The 15849-nt window shown below is 43.4% G+C and overlaps 1 protein-coding gene across 1 annotated transcript in view; it reads right to left on the bottom strand.

Moving 5' to 3' along the window:
• Positions 1-15849, bottom strand: part of SPAG17 (sperm associated antigen 17) — a 244626-nt gene that overhangs the window by 181775 nt on the left and 47002 nt on the right. The window contains exons 4-5 of the mRNA XM_026657376.1: positions 2295-2426; positions 602-806 (exon numbers count right to left, since the gene is read on the bottom strand). Of these exons, the coding sequence (XP_026513161.1) occupies positions 602-806; positions 2295-2426 (337 nt within the window). The remainder of the gene's footprint in view (positions 1-601; positions 807-2294; positions 2427-15849) is intronic.

The following is a 15849-nucleotide window of genomic DNA, read 5'->3' as shown; positions in this document are numbered from 1 at the left end:
CTTGAGGTGTCCACCCTCATGGGGTTCTAGGACCCTGGATCTGAGCCCGAGAGATTAATGTATGGACAGAAGGGAGGTTCTGACTCAAGCCTGAGTCTGAGACTGGGCGTACATTGCAATGTAGACATACCCTATATGCCTTAAGCCTAGCTATGAAGAGCTCTGTGAGAGTATGAGACACATAACAGTGGTCTGCTAGAGTTGGAAGATGGGAGATTAAACTTGCTCTGTAGTTACAAACCCTGACTCCACGCTAAGTATGCCACCAGTCTAGAGGTGCAGAGCTTTGTAAATTTCTCAACATTTTTGGCTTCCTTTAGTGGATGTTTGTAGCCATGTCCACTATGGTTTAGGAATACGATTTTTCTCAGAACTGGTTAGCACATTATTAACTTGTACAGCTTTTGATATTTTATAACACAAGGAGAAGATTGCCTCATGGATATGGAGGTAAATGTAACTATTTTCTTTCTTGACTTATAATGAGTTTCAATCTTTCTAAAGGGAATACATCAGAGTCTTGAATCAGCAGGTAGGTTTCAAGACTTTTAAATGCTCTTTGGGTGAGTTGATCAGCAGTCTATCTGCATGCCTTACATACCCAAATATTTGTCATCTTCCTCCTCTTCTCCACGTCGCTTTAGTGTGGTGTCCTTTTTAATAGTAGTTGCTGTTGGTACTGCTTCAGCTTTCTTTCCCTTCCCTCCTTTTCCTGCAGATTTGGCGCTGGGTGGCTTTTCCTTCTTGTCAGGAGGTTTAGCTTTCCCTTTGTCTTTTTCTTTCTCCTTCTCTCGCTCTTCTGCTGCCTGGTAAAATTAACAAACTAATCTCACATATTAGTCTAAGCATGTACAGAACAAATGGTTGACTGTAGTAAAACTTTACTGTTTGAATATATTTATTTGAATATTTTTCCCTCTGACCCTTCAGGATTTTGTTTTGGTGCAGCTGTCTTGAGCTCCACCCTTTCTCCCTTCTCACACTCTTCAGTTTATTATATTCCTATTAAATAGCAGTGCCAAGACCTCATGCTAAAAGAATAGAGTATATATGAAAAAATAACTATGATATATATATATATATAAATAAAAATTGCAGGGATGGTGTCACCTGTAGTGACACCATGCCATAATCATATAATTATAACTAAGGCAATTTACTGTTTGTGGCCCCAGATTAGATTAAATGGATTTTTTAAAAGGTACATTCAATTTTTCTTTTCTTTTTTTGCCCCCTTATGGTGTCATGTTAAAGGGCGTACAAGCAGCAAGAAAAGCTCTCAGCACTCTGTGTAATTGGTATGATTTGCCATACTCAATTGTTTTGCTGGATGCTGCAGAAGAAGCAGCCTGTCTGGCTGTAGCTGTTATCTTTTAGTTCAGATTAGAAACCAGAGATTCTGCCTTCTTTTGCGCTCTTCCCTCTTAGTCTGGTGCTAAGCACCCTCACATGTGCTCCTTTTAAACCATTCAGACATGTCTCCAAGAGACTCTTAAAGCTATCTAGTGGATTGGTGGATTCCAACCAGTTTTCTTCATCTCATTTCAAATTTATTCCACTTCAGACTTTTGTAAACCGCATCTTTTTGTGCTACAGCTTTGGGTTCCTAACCCGATGAATACATAAAGTCAGATTACATAATTGTCAGTTCTAGAATGTTCACGAAACACTGCCTTATTTATTGTATCTGGGTAATTTCCTAGAATTAAGTCCCGAACACAGTAGACACTGAACTTGTCTGGTTTTGACCAAAGAGCTCTAGATGTTTTCAACACCTTCAGAGTCCTTTGCTACTATTTTTTTCCAGTTTCATATTTCCTTACATTCTGTAGTCTCATTTGCTTATTCTTTAAGCTTTTACATACACTGCAGCACCTAGCTGTCCTGCATTTGTATCCCATTTGTTTCTTCTGATGTCTTCCCCTATAATTCCTATCTTCTTTATAATTACTAAGCATTTATTTCCTTCTCATTCCTCTTAAAGGGACTTTTGTATTAACTTTGCTCCCTTTCTGTTTTTCTTTCTCCTGTCCCACCTTCTGCATCTCAGTACTCAGGAATGAATATTTAAGGAGTTAACTATTTTAAAGACTCAATAAAAAAAAAGAATATTCTATTTGGTTTGTTTTTAGCTTCTCCTCAGTTATAAATGCATTTACTGGATAATATTTTCTAATAGTAGGAGGGACAGAAGTTGAATTTACTTGAGCAACACTTGACTGTGTGATCTGGAGGAAATGGAATTGCCTTCATAAAGTTGGGTGGAACATCCTCCCTACAGCACACAAGAGTACCTTCTTTTCAGCTGCTCTTCTCTGCAGGTCCTTCTGTTTGATGCAAAGCAGCTGAAATTTCAATAGTTTTCCAATCAGTGTTACAGGAAGCTGCTCTCCACTATCCAGAATGGCTTTGGCTGCCTCTATCACCTGGAGAGAGATGAAGAAAGAGTTATTATTAATACAGTTTCAATATAAAATTTGGCATACTCCATGTGTGCTGACAAGGTGGACTGATATTTCACATTTTAAAGTATGTGGCTCACAATAATATGGCCATCCTAAGTCATACTTTCAAAAAATGACCCAACCCCAGTAACAGCCTATCCCCACTCCTTGGCTCTCAGGTCCTTCTTGCTAATCAGCTGGAGTGCTGCTCACTGTCACACTACACACAAGCTGAGATGGGGGCAACATTCTACATTTCATTTTAGGAGTATACAGATATCCAGTTAATGTTGTAAAAAACATCCACTATTAGGTTTTAAATAGTGGAGTGATATTAACAGCAACTTAGAGAGTTATAAATTAAATAGCATTGAATAGATACCAAACCAACTGGGATAGCCTGGGCTACTGTTTATAAAATGGCTAGGGTCTGAGTTACTAACCCTGACTGAAAGATACAAACTGCTTGTTGGCAATTTGAGCGGGGCTATACTGGTGCAAAGACACCCTCTCTTTGTTTAATGTTGATTTGGCTGGTACTACGTAGCCTAATTAATGTGAAATAAGGCTATTGAGTTTTCCTCAGGTGATGACAGCAGCAGGAACATACAGCTGCATTGTCCAGATGTGTGACACTGACAGGCTGTTTTATGACTGTTTTTTACAGCCTGCTGCCACTAAATTTCATACAACTCACTAACATCTGGGCTGTTTTCCTTGGAGCCTCATAACCACTTTATTTAGTGCAAAAAAAAAAAAAAAAAAAATAGCACAAAACACCATAAAAATTTGTTACATGTTTCTTTTCACTTCTGTTTTCTCTCTAATAAAAGTTCACCTATGTAGGAAGCACTGCTGAAGAGGAATCCAGCCATAATATTTTCCTACCTTTGTTTCTAAGCAAGCATCAGATTTATGTATAACCTTGGGCTGAATTAGGTGTTACTCAAATGTTCTGACATGTTTCTTCCCCCTCCCCCACACTTGGAGCAATTACACTTGGGTACATATGGTGTCTATTTTACTTGCTCAGATTCAGACAATGAAGGTGCATGCTGCATCTTGCTGAATTGTGTCTTGTCTGACAGACAACACCACTGGCCTTGTGTTTTCATGGTTTCTTGTTCAGTTTCTTAGGAGTTTCCTCCGCCAAGTGAAAGAGGGGAGAAAGAAAATTCTGCCTCTTACTATGAATGACTCTATGGATCAAACTAAGCCAAAATGTAACTGAAGCTGAAATGAACCAAACTACCGTTTAATACCATAGGAGGAGGAACAAGGTAGAGCTTTGCAAACTGACCTGAACCGTATAGGACACTGCTGAGGTTGAGGGCAAGTCAGATCTGAAAACAGCCCACCCTCTCGGGCTTGGGTTGGGTCATCTCCAATCACTTCCTCCAGCCCATAGAGTTGGCATGGCAATGGCTACATGCCCTACTTCTGCCAGCCACCACCACTTCATTGTGCTGCATGTACTGTGGAGTGTGCCGAAAAGTCACAGTGCTTTTCCCTCAGCAGCGCACACAGTAGAATGAGGTGGTATCATCCAGCAGGAGCAGGGTACACAGCCACCATTGTGCTGCCCCCAAAAGCAGAAAGTGGCTGGAGATGGGTTGCGGATGGGGGGCAAGCAGGAAGCCTCCACCAGACCAAACCCAAAGATGAGGCAGTGGTACTGACGCAGGTTTGGTGTGAAGTGTTGGGTTTAGGTCAAGTGGGTTCTGAAAACTATTTGAAGCTCTCAGGTCAGGTTCAAGTCCAGGTTGGGCTTTAGAATTAGACCCAAGCAGACCTCTAGAACATAGTCCAGTTTTTCTGGAATTCAGAAGAGGGAGACAAAACCACAGAAACACTTACTTACATAACAAACAAAAACCCAACACCGGTAAATCTGACATTATCCTTACTGCATGAATAGAAAAATAAGTGACAGCTACTGTCAGTTTTGCTTTGCACTGCATAATATACCTTTGCCAGAGTACCTCCTGACCACTGTCTCAATTAGGGCCCAATCCAACTCTGATTAAAAACATTGGAAAGGCTTCTGATGACTTCTGAGATAGATTAGGACCTCAGTAAGTAACAGATTATGGAAGGACTTAGAGAACTGCAGGTGGGACGGGTACCCTAAAATCTATTGGGAAATTGTAATGAATAATATTCAGCTGGAGCTAGCCCCAGCAGGGAATGTCAGTTCAGAGCGAGAGAGAGTTTGGCAGAAGCAGCATACTCATCCCCTTGACTGAGGGAGAGAGATCCTAGTGTTTCTCTTCACTGACCACTTCTGACAAATGCAGAAGTGGTGTTAACAATCTTCAGGAGACACATCCCGACTGCCTAACTAGAAGGCTAGGGCATGCAAAGCAGAGTCCTTGAAACATTGCAGAGGGGAAATGGGGAAATCCTGGAAGGCTTCCCAAAAACTACATAAAGTAACCGGCCTAATGACAGTTGCTGTTTTATTAATAGTTAAAATAGATGTGCAGCAATTCTCCAAAAAAGGTCACATTTTTGGAGTTTACTGTACCTTCCCTCCCCCCCACACACCATATATCATTTGAATGTTTATTTTATGTACGTTTAGATCAGGTATGATGTGGAGTTGTCAAGCAGTGTCATTTTTTGCACAGTACCTGAAACATTGCAACATGACTATAACTACAGTTTTTACTGTTTAAGTTTAATTTCAACACCTTAATGTGGTGTTTATTGGTCAAAGCTACCAAACAAAAATGTATTAGAAGATTTTTACTGGTTTTGCATGGGCAAGTGTTTTTCCCCCCCAGAAATGATGAAACTGTTTAGCATGTGGCAAATATGGTGAATATCAACTTTTGCAACATACTAATATGAAATGCCTGGGATTGAAAGTATTACAGAGAAGCTGCACAGGCGCCCTGGCCTTAAATCTTTTCCTTAGTAATCTAAATTTAACTTCTAGTACTTCTCTCCTACACCATTGCTACCAAAATGTACCTTGACCACAGACTCTTGCCCAGCACTCATAAGAAGTTTGTCTGGATGTACCCACCACCTTTGAACCAGGCAGGCAAGTCACTGTATGGTTCTCGTTGTCACCATTTCCACTAGTAGCTATTTCTAATGATCAAATTCACTGCAGCGTGTCTGCATCTCAACTGTGATCTGTGTATGAGGAATGCTCAGCCTCCTCTACCTTTCATGGAAGGTGGGTCCCATACAAGGAAGTTTGTCCCTCCATCTCACTCCTTTGAGAAAATCTGTCCTTAAATATCAATTCAGTATATAGCCTAGTACAGAGCATTTCAAAGAACTGCTGAACAGGGAGCCACTTAAAGAGGAAGCAAACATCAAGATCTTCTTCTGCCTCCTGGATATCAACACAGACACCCCAACTAAGGAAGAGATCATTCAAGCCATCAAATCCTTAAAAAATGGGAAAGCTTCAGGCAAGGATAACTTCAATGCAGAATTGTTCAAGGTAAATCCTAAATTAGCAGCATCTATCCCGGCCCCTTATTTACATTAGTCTGGGAAAAAGAAAAAGTGCCAGATATGTGGACCAATGGGGTTATAGTGAAGATACCAAAGAAAGGAACTCTCAGTGATTGTAATAACTGGCGTGGTATCACACTTTTATCTGTGCCAAGCAAAGTATTGTGTAAGATCATAGTCCAGCATATATCAGAGGCAGTTGATAGCGTTCTCAGAAAAGAGCAAGCTGGTTTTCGGAAAGGACGAGGTTGCACAGACCAGATCTTCACTCTACGAAACTTAATAGAACAGTGCTTAGAATGGCAACAGCAACATTACATAAATTTCATGGACTTTGAGAAGACATTTGATAGCATTCACAGAACCAGCCTATGGCACATTCTGCGGGCATATGGAATATCTTTCCATATAATCAACGTAATCAAAAGCTGCTATTTCAACTTTACATGCAGTGTTGATCACAGTCAGCTCAGTTTTTAAGTCAAAACAGGAGTACGTCAGGGGTGTGTCATGTCTGCAATCCTCTTCAACATTGCCATCGACTGGGTAATGTGGTGTACAACAGAATACATGCCAGGAGGCATTAAATGGACACTCTTCTCATCCCTTGAAGACCTGGACTTCGCAGATGATGTTGCTCTCCTATTACATACCCAACACCATATACAAGAAAAAACAACTCAACTCAACGCATTCAGCCAGCAAATTGGACTGAAAATCAACTGCAATAAGACAGATTCATGACCTTTAATATTGCCTCACCATCACCAGTACAGAGAGAGGATTATGTTCTCACCAATGTAGAAACATTCACATACTTGGGCAGCACCATCAGCCAGGACGTGGAACAAGTTAGGACACCCGGAACAAAATCAATAAAGCCAGGAACACATTCAGGAGCTTAAATACAGTCTGGAAATCATCAAAATATGACACCAAAAATAACTCAAGATTTATCAGAGCTGCATACTTTCAACACTACTTTATAGTGCAGAATGCTGGGGAATGAGAGAGTATGGCATGTCCAGACTGTCTTCATTCCATACAACCTGCCTCAGAAAAATCCTCAATATCTTTTGGCCCAGAACAATCTCAAACCAAGATCTACTGACATAGTGCAGCCAAGAGGATCTGAGCACCATCATTGCCAGGAGGCATTAGAGATGGATTGGTCATGTGCTTCGGCTGGAAACTGATTCGATCACCAGAATAGCAATAAGATGGACACCTGACGGCAAGCGAAAATGAGGCCGCCCGAAAACAACACAGGATCATAGAATATTAGGGTTGGAAGAGACCTCGGGAGGTCATCTAGTCCAATCCCCTGCTCAAAGCAGGACCAACACCATCTAAATCATCCCAGCCAGGGCTCTGTCAAGCCGGGCCTTAAAAACCCCTAAGGATGGAGATTCCACCACCTCCCTAGGTAACCCATTTCAGTGCTTCACCACCTTCTTAGTGAAATAGTGTTTCCTAATATCCAACCTAGACCTCCCCCACTGCCACTTCAGACCACTGCTTCTTGTTCTGTCATCTGCACCATTCAGAACACCCTAGCTCCATCCTCTTTGGAACCCCCCTTCAGGTAGTTGAAGGCGAAGAGCTGTGGAAAACCTGTGGCACATCTGGGGAACCATTGAAAGACTTGTCAGAAAGGGACAGGAGTGGAGGAGCTTCATCACTGCCCTAAACACCAGAGGCATAATAGGAACATGATGATGATGATGACGACGACAGCCTAGGAAGTCTTTTGGAATCCTAGGTGTTTGTGGACATTCAAGTGACTCTGGTTGCCAAAAACAGCTTTTTCTGTCTCCAGCTGGCAAAAAGGCCCTGTCCCTTACTGATGGGCAATGAACATGGCCACACAGACTCACACCTTTGTGATTTACAGGCTGTGCTACTGTACTGTAGCCCACGAAAGCTTATGCTCAAATAAATTTGTTAGTCTCTAAGGTGCCACAAGTACTCCTGTACTTGGGAATGAATGCACTGATTTTAAAAAGGTACACACAGCAGCCTGCTTTCTGAGCAATAGTGGCTACTGGGAGCCACTGGTTTCCTATAGAACACTGGGTTAATTTCAAGAAAGCAGAATTTACTTTGGACCAAGCTACTTAAAAAGAACATCTGTGGCCCAAAGGTCATGACCTCCAGTTACACTTACGATGGAATTATGAAATTTTCAACATTGAAGATCAAATTCATGAGAGTTGGGACATACAGCTTTCTTGGAAACTGGCTCAAGACTTTGGAATTCCCTTTCAGAGGTGGTGATGAATGACCAGAGACCTCACTGCCTTCACTGAAAAGGGTCTTGAGCACAAAATACCTAAATCAGGAGCTCCAATCCTTTAAAACTACACAATCCAATACATAAACTGAATATCTGGCTATCAGATGATCTCCACTACTACCTCTGTTAGTACCTGTTGATAAAGTGGTGATAAAGCATGATCCTCTGTGCTGGCTACATGCTATGAATGCTTCTGAACCTTGATTTACATGATGGTATCTTGCACTGCAGCAGTAGGCTTCCTGAGGACACCTTTGTGTGGGGAAGCTGCACCTGAAGGCAAACTTCCTCTCCCCAGACTTCACTAGTGAAAGACACTGAGCTACTGTCCTTCATTGTGCAGAGATGTGTGATGCAATGTACAGGTATTTTGGTGCCACCTAAAAGCAATCCCCAAAACCTATCACACTCTGACTCAGTGGTGTTCCTCTGAAGAGACTCTTCTGAGCCATACAACAGTCTGGGTTAGGGGTATAATAAAATACAATACATCAAAATCAAAATAAAACATTTCAGTTGACCTGAATTTTTTTTTCAATTTTCTTTTCTGCGAATTTCAAAATACTCATTGGTTTCTAACTGGTATTAAACCAAATTTCAAATTCCCAAAATCTTCAGGAAAATGGAATTTTGCCCTCCACTCAGGTATAAAGAATAGTCACAGTAGGTGACATCTGTATACTTTTCAGTTGTTCATCTGGTATCTAGATCTTTATAGATATAACCCACCTTTGGGACTACTTAATCTCTTTTGAAATGAAATTAGACATAGCAGTGACAGTGTTACCAAAATGAAATAAGCAGCTCTTTTTAGAACTCTACAGAAATTAAAAACACAACCCCAGTGCCTGCTTTTGCCCTATGCTCTAAAAGCTCAACATGACTTGTCATACCCCTGATCTTCTCCCACCAGTAACTCTGTACCCTCTTTCGTTCTTCTCCCTTTGCCTGATTCTGTGAGCCATGCAACCTTAATTCTCCTCCTTCAACTCCTTCCGTAAGACTCAGTTTTTTGGGTTAGCCTTCCCACTTTTACTTCAAAGATGCTGTTCCCTCAAATTATAGCATACTGACTTATAGTCAAATAATAAATATAGTAATAGATAATTTAAAAAATAAAGAACTAACTGGAGGTGCATGTAACAAGAAAAGCAGTTACTAACCCTTTTGTAAAAAGAACAGGAGTACTTGTGGCACCTTAGAGACTAACCAAGATGTTTTGTGCATGCCCGTTCCACTATAGAGCGCACCCAGCACACAATTGTCAGAGATTTTTTCCCCTAAGCAGTATCTGTTGGGGCAGCTTGAGTATAAAGGGTGGAGCTATCTCTGGACATACTCTGATTGAGAAGGGAAGGAGAGCAGTTTGTGGAATGGACATGCACAACACATCTCGAACAGTTATAAAAAGGCTAGTAACTTTTTAATTCTTCAAGTGCTTGCACATGTCCATTCCAGTGTAGGTGACTCACAAGCAGACAAATATGGAGGTGGGCTTGAAGTCTACCTGAATAGTGACTGAAGAACAACAAATCCAAAATTGGAGTTGTCCCTGGACTGATGGGAAATGGCATGAGAAGCAAAAGAGTGGACTGATGACCAAGTCACTGCTCTGCAAATATCTAAGACCACAACATGCACCAAGAAAGCTGCTGACATTGCCTGTGCTCTAGCAAAATGTGCCAGTACTCTAGCTGGCAAAGATACCATGGCTAACTGGTAGCATAAACAAATGCATGATGAGATCCAGGATGAGATTCTGAGTGGAGACTGGTTGGCCCTTAATGCTGTCTACAACTGCAAAAAAAAAAAAAAAAAAAAAAAAAAAAAAAACAACTGTGTGGAGGATCTAAAGAACTTAGTTTGGTCCAGATAGAAAGCTAGAGAGCTTCTCACACCCACTGAATGAAGCCTCTCCTCTTCTCTATCCACACAGGGTTTCAGGAAGAATGTTGGCAAATACACTGTCTTGTTAACATGGACATTAGAAACGACCTTGAAGAGAAATTTTGGATGAGGGCAGAGATAAAGTTTGTCCTTGTGGAAAACTGTATAGGAAGGTTCTGACAGTAGGTCCCTCAACTCACCTCCACCAGAAAGGTGAGTAATGGCCATTAAGAATGCTACCTTCATAGAGAGGTGAAGCAAGAGAGAAAGTTGCAAGGGGTTCAAATGGCAATCCCATTAACTTTGTTAGCACCATGTTCAGACCCCTGGGGGAGGAGGGGGAAAAATAGAATCTTGCTATATGGATATAACCTGGTCAAGCTTTTTAAGGACCAGATAACAACTGGTTGTAGAACAGGGATCTACCATCCACCGAGGTGTAAAAAGCCGAGATGGAAGCAAGGTGTACCTTTATAGAGCTAAACTCTGATGTTTCAGGTCAAGAAGATAGTCCACAATGAGGCTCAGGGGAGCATGCTCTGGAGGTATGTCTTTCTGCTGGGACCAAACAGACAAGTGCTTTCATTGACCCAGGTAAGTGCATCTAGTTGAGGATTTTCTATTACTGAGAAGTACTTCCTGGACATCCTAAGAACAGGATATCTTGCCAGGCATTAACCATGAAGTATCCATAACATTAGGCAACCTTGGTCCTGAGAAATTATATCTGAATCCAGCAGGAGAGGCAGTGGAGGTTTCATTGACAAGGATAGCAGAGTTGAGTACCAGTGTTGTTGAGGCAATGTCGGTGTTAGAAGGATGAGATGAGCATTGGCTTGTTTGACTTTGCACAAGACCCTGTGGAGCAAGGGAATCAGAGGGAAGGCATACAAGAGGATTTTTCCAGGGAAGTAGAAACACATCTGTCAAAGAGCCTGGGCTGAGACCTCCCTGAAAGTAAAACCAATGGCATTTTCTGTTGGTCTTTGGTGCAAACAAGTGCATCTGGGGAGTTTCCCAGTGCAGGAAGAGGGACTTGGCGGTGTTCAGACATATAGATCACTCGTGGTTGGAGAAGGTCCTGCTCAGTTGGTCCACCAACGTGTTCTCTTTCCTTGGAAGATAAGCTACTTTGAGATTAAATTTAAATGGTTATGTTAAGCAAAAATCCCAGAGGCAGATTGCTTCCTGACACAGCAAGGTTGACAATGCCCCTCCCTGTCTTTTCACGTAAAACATGATGGCAGAGTAGTCTGTTAGAATCAACAAGCGCTTTCCTGCTATATGTGGGAGGAAGGCTGAACAGGCTAGTCGCGCAACTCTTTACTCTGTGACATTTCATTTATATGAGTCAATAGATCCTGAGGTGCCCAGAGATGCTGAGTCTGCTGGGACCCCATATGAGCCACTCTACCCAGGTCTGATGCGTCTGTGACTAAAGTGAGGACTGGTAGCAGGGGGGAGGTGCTAAGGGGGACTCCCACACAGAGATTCAGAGGATCTATCCACCAATCCAGAGATGACAAAACTGACATTGGCACCTGAACCACCTTGTCCAGATAACATTGACTTGGGGTATACACAGATGCTAGCCATGCCTGTAGCTTTTTGAGGTGTAGCATGGTGTGTTGAACCACACAGGTACACACTACCATGTGACTCAGGATGCAGACGCAGCTGAGTGCCGTGGTGAGAGGGTAAGATTTCAGTCAAAGCACCAGACCCCGTAGTGTCTCGAACCTGGATTGCAGTAGCAAAGCCTTGGTCATTGTGGAATCTAAGACTGCTCTAATAAACTATCTTTTGTACAGGTTTTAAAATTGATTTGTCCTGATTCACTAGGAGCCTCAGTGCATTGAATGTGGACAGGACAGTGCATACGCTGGATAACACGTGATCAATCAGTCATCAAGGTATGGGAACACATGGACTTGAGTTTTGTAGCTGTGCTGCCACTACTGCCATGCATTTCGCGAACACCCAAGGATCAGCTGAGAAACCAAATAGGAGCACTGTCAACTGACAACGGGACTCACCTTTCCCAAATCTGAGAAACTTCCGATGGTTGTGTCATATCATGACAAGGAAGTATGCGTCCTTTATGTTGAGTACGGGGTACCAGTCCCCTTGTTCCAGGAAGGGAATAACTGAGATTAGGGTAACCATGCAAAACTTTATTTTCTTCAGGAATTTGTTTAACTCTCTTAGATCCAAAAGAGGCCTGAGACCCCCTTTCACTTTGGGGTCAGAAAGTACTGGAAATAAAAGCCTTTCCCTCTAAGACCCAGTGGAACTTCCTCTATGGCCCCTGCTTGAAAAACCGATCTGGTCCCTTCATGAGGATGATCTCATGAGAGTAGTCCCTGAAGACAGACAGGGAAGGGGAATAGGAAGAAGGGGTAGAAATGAACTGGAGGGCATATCTCAGTTCTACTGTGCTTAAAACCCACTGATCCAATGTTATATGGGCCCAAGAACTTAAGAAGTGGAATAAGCGGTTGGTAAACAAAAAATGTGAAACAGATGGAACTATGGTAACTGGTACACTGCTCTCAACCAACGCATCAAAATGTTTGTTTGGATGAGGTGGGTGGACGGGATGAAAACCAATGAAGCCAAAGTGAAGGCGGTGGAGGACTCCTCCTATAACTCTTACCCTTTCTCCTTGGCAGATCTTGAGACTGGAAAGAAAAATCCTGATATCTGTATTGCTGCTGAGGATGGAACTGTTTCCTCTTTGTCACCAGAATAGATTCCAAGAGATTTTAATGTTGTTGTCCTGGAAGCTTTTAGGCTATGAAGCCTATTGTCCGTGTTATCTGAAACCAAAAAGGCACCCTTCAAAGGGGAGGTCCTGAATGGTCTGCTGAACTTCCAAGGAGAGCCTGGATGCCTGTAACCATGAACATCTTCCCATGGTAATAGCTGATGCCATGGTTAGAGACACCACATCTGCACCATCTAACCTGTTCTAGGGAGTGGTTCTGGCCACCAGCTTGTATTCATCCATCATTATTGCAAACTCCTGCTGCTAGTCTGACGTCCTTAAATTTTATGATGTTCTCCCAGAGGGTGAAGTCATAGCAGTTCAGGAGTGCTTGCTGGTTTGCAATCCTGAGTTGAAAACTCCCTGTAGAATAAAGTTGTTGCCCAAACAAGTCCAGCCTCTTCGCTTTTTGCCATTCAGCGTCGATGATTGGTGACTTTGTCTCTCCTGTTCATTAGCAGCTGCCACCACCAAGAAACCCAGGGGAGGGTGGGAATACAAATATTTATATCCCTTAGGGCTGGTCTATACTTAGACGCTAGTTCGGCGGCTGGAAATCGAACTTCCTGGTTCGAATTATCGCGTCTGGTCTGGACACGATAAATCGAACCAGGAAGTGCTCGCCGTCGACTGCGGTACTCCAGCTCAACGAGAGGAGTACCGCGGAGTCGACGGGGAGCCTGCCTGCCGCGTGTGGACAGCGTCTGAACCGCGGTAAGTTCGAAGTAAGGTATGTCGAATTCAGCTACGTTATTCACGTAGCTGAATTTGCGTACCTTACTTCGACTTGGGGGGTAAGTGTAGACCAAGCCTTAGAGGGAATGTATTACCTCCTTTCAGCTCAGTTTGCTGTGGGAGGTAAGAAGGACGGCATCTGCCATAGCACCTTGACGGGTTCCATAATGGTTTTGTTAATCGGCAGTACCGTCCTGGCAAGGCCTGCCAATACCAAGATGTCCACCAACTTGTGGGAGCTTTCATGCATCTCCTCTGCCTGAATATCAAGAACACAGGCCACCCTTCTCAATAAGTTTTGGTGAGCTCTGGGGTCCTCTGGCAGTGGTGAATTGCTTGCTTCCTCAACTACTTCATCTGGTGACAAGGAAGAGGATTCCACAGGATTCTGATGTGGTGGCTGCTCCATGACTGGCCATGGATAAACTACCTGAATTGGAACTGGATGCTTGGTACCGATGTCGATATCGGGTACCAGAGAGTGATGTCCTCATTGCCGATGCGCCTGGAGAAGTTTCAATGACCCAGAGCAAAACAGCTGCAGGGAATACCTCGTGGGAAGGGGAGCAACCCATAATGTCCAGGATAGCCACTGATATGGGTCTGGGACCCAACCTTGACAGGGCTATTGCCCCTTGGAAGAAGGCCAGTCTTGAGACTGCTGCATTGCCCACAGTTCCCAAGTCTGTAATGAAGGATATGTCCTCTGCCTTGTATGAAACACCAATGAATGTACCTCTGAGTCTGAAGATGTAGTGTCTGATCTGTCCAACATCGGGGGTGGGGGAAAGAACCAGTCGGTATCAGGGACAGGTACCCCGAGTCCAGGAAAGGAGTAACCATGGAAATCATTGGAGGCTTGCCCTTAGACTGCACCTGCCTTTGCAGAGGTTTGGTAGGCAATGGCATCGATACTGTCTGTGAACCTTCTTGAACTGCTGGGGATACTGGTACTGAGAGACTAAGTAGGTCTCTTGTAGCTGCATTTGGCTCCAGGGTGATTGAAAGCAGCAGTGGCTGATGGCTCTGTCTCAGAGACCCTTCAGAGATGCACTCAACAGACCTGGCACAGGCTTCAAAGGTAGCGATCCCTTCTTTTTAGATGAAGATTGCTCCAATGAAAGACTTTTCCCAGCATGTTTCTTAGGGTATGTCTACACTGCATTTAGATAACCATAACTGGCCCGTGCCAGCTGATATGGGCTCGTGTGCTTGGGCTAAGGGTCTATTTGATTGCAGTGCAGACTCTAGGACCTGGTGAGGCAGGAGGGTAAAGTTAGGTGTGCCAGGTTCGGTCCAGAGACCCTCTTGGGACTGTCACCGGATGTGCTGGAATTACCTCTGAGCCCATTTTCCATTGTCAGCTTGGGACTCCAGAACCCTGCCTTTTTGAGCCAGACAAGCAAGCCTGCTGCAAAGTCTGAATCACGCCCCCAAAGCTGCAGACTTAACTGAAAACAGCTTAGCAAGTACTCCTGTCTCCAGCACCCCGACACCCAGCTCCCAATGGAATCCAAACCCCAAATAAATCCATTTTACTCTGTATAAAGTGTATACAGGGTAAACTCATAAATTGTCTGCTCTCTATAACACCGATAGAGAGATATGTACAGCTGTTTGCTCCCCCAGGTATTAATCACTTACTCTGGGTTAATTAATGAACAAATGATTTCATTAAGTATAAAAAGTAGGATTTAAGTGGTTTCAAGTAATAACAGACAGAACACAGTAAGTTACCGTGCAAAATAAAACAAAACATGCAAGTCTAAGCCTAATACATCTAAGGGCACGTCTTCACTACCCGCCGATCCGGCGGGTAGCAATCGGTCTATCGGGGATCAACTTACCGCATCTAGTGAAGACGCGATAAAATCGATCCCTGATGGCTCTACCGTCGACTCCGAAAATCCACCGCGGCAAGAGGCGGTAGCGGAGTCGACGGCGGCGCGGCAGCGGTCGACTTGCCGCAGTCCTCACAGCCAGGTAAGTAGACCTAAAATACGCCACTTCAGCTACGCTATTCACGTAGCTGAAGTTGCGTATCTTAGGTCGACCCCCCGCTGTAGTGTAGACCTAGCCTAAGAAACTGAAGAGAGGTAAATCTCACCCTCAGAGATGTTCCAATAAGCTTCTTTCACAGACTAGACTCCTTTCTAGTCTGGGCCCAATCCTTTCCCCTGGTACAGTTCTTGTTAGTTCCAGCTCAGGTGGTAACTAGGGGATTTCTCATTACTGCAGCCCCCTTT

This window comes from Terrapene carolina, unplaced genomic scaffold, assembly GCF_002925995.2.
Source record: "Terrapene carolina triunguis isolate 2854851 unplaced genomic scaffold, T_m_triunguis-2.0 Scaffold242, whole genome shotgun sequence".
Classification (NCBI taxonomy): domain Eukaryota; kingdom Metazoa; phylum Chordata; order Testudines; family Emydidae; genus Terrapene; species Terrapene triunguis.
This window is presented reverse-complemented; position numbering and strand designations above follow the sequence as displayed.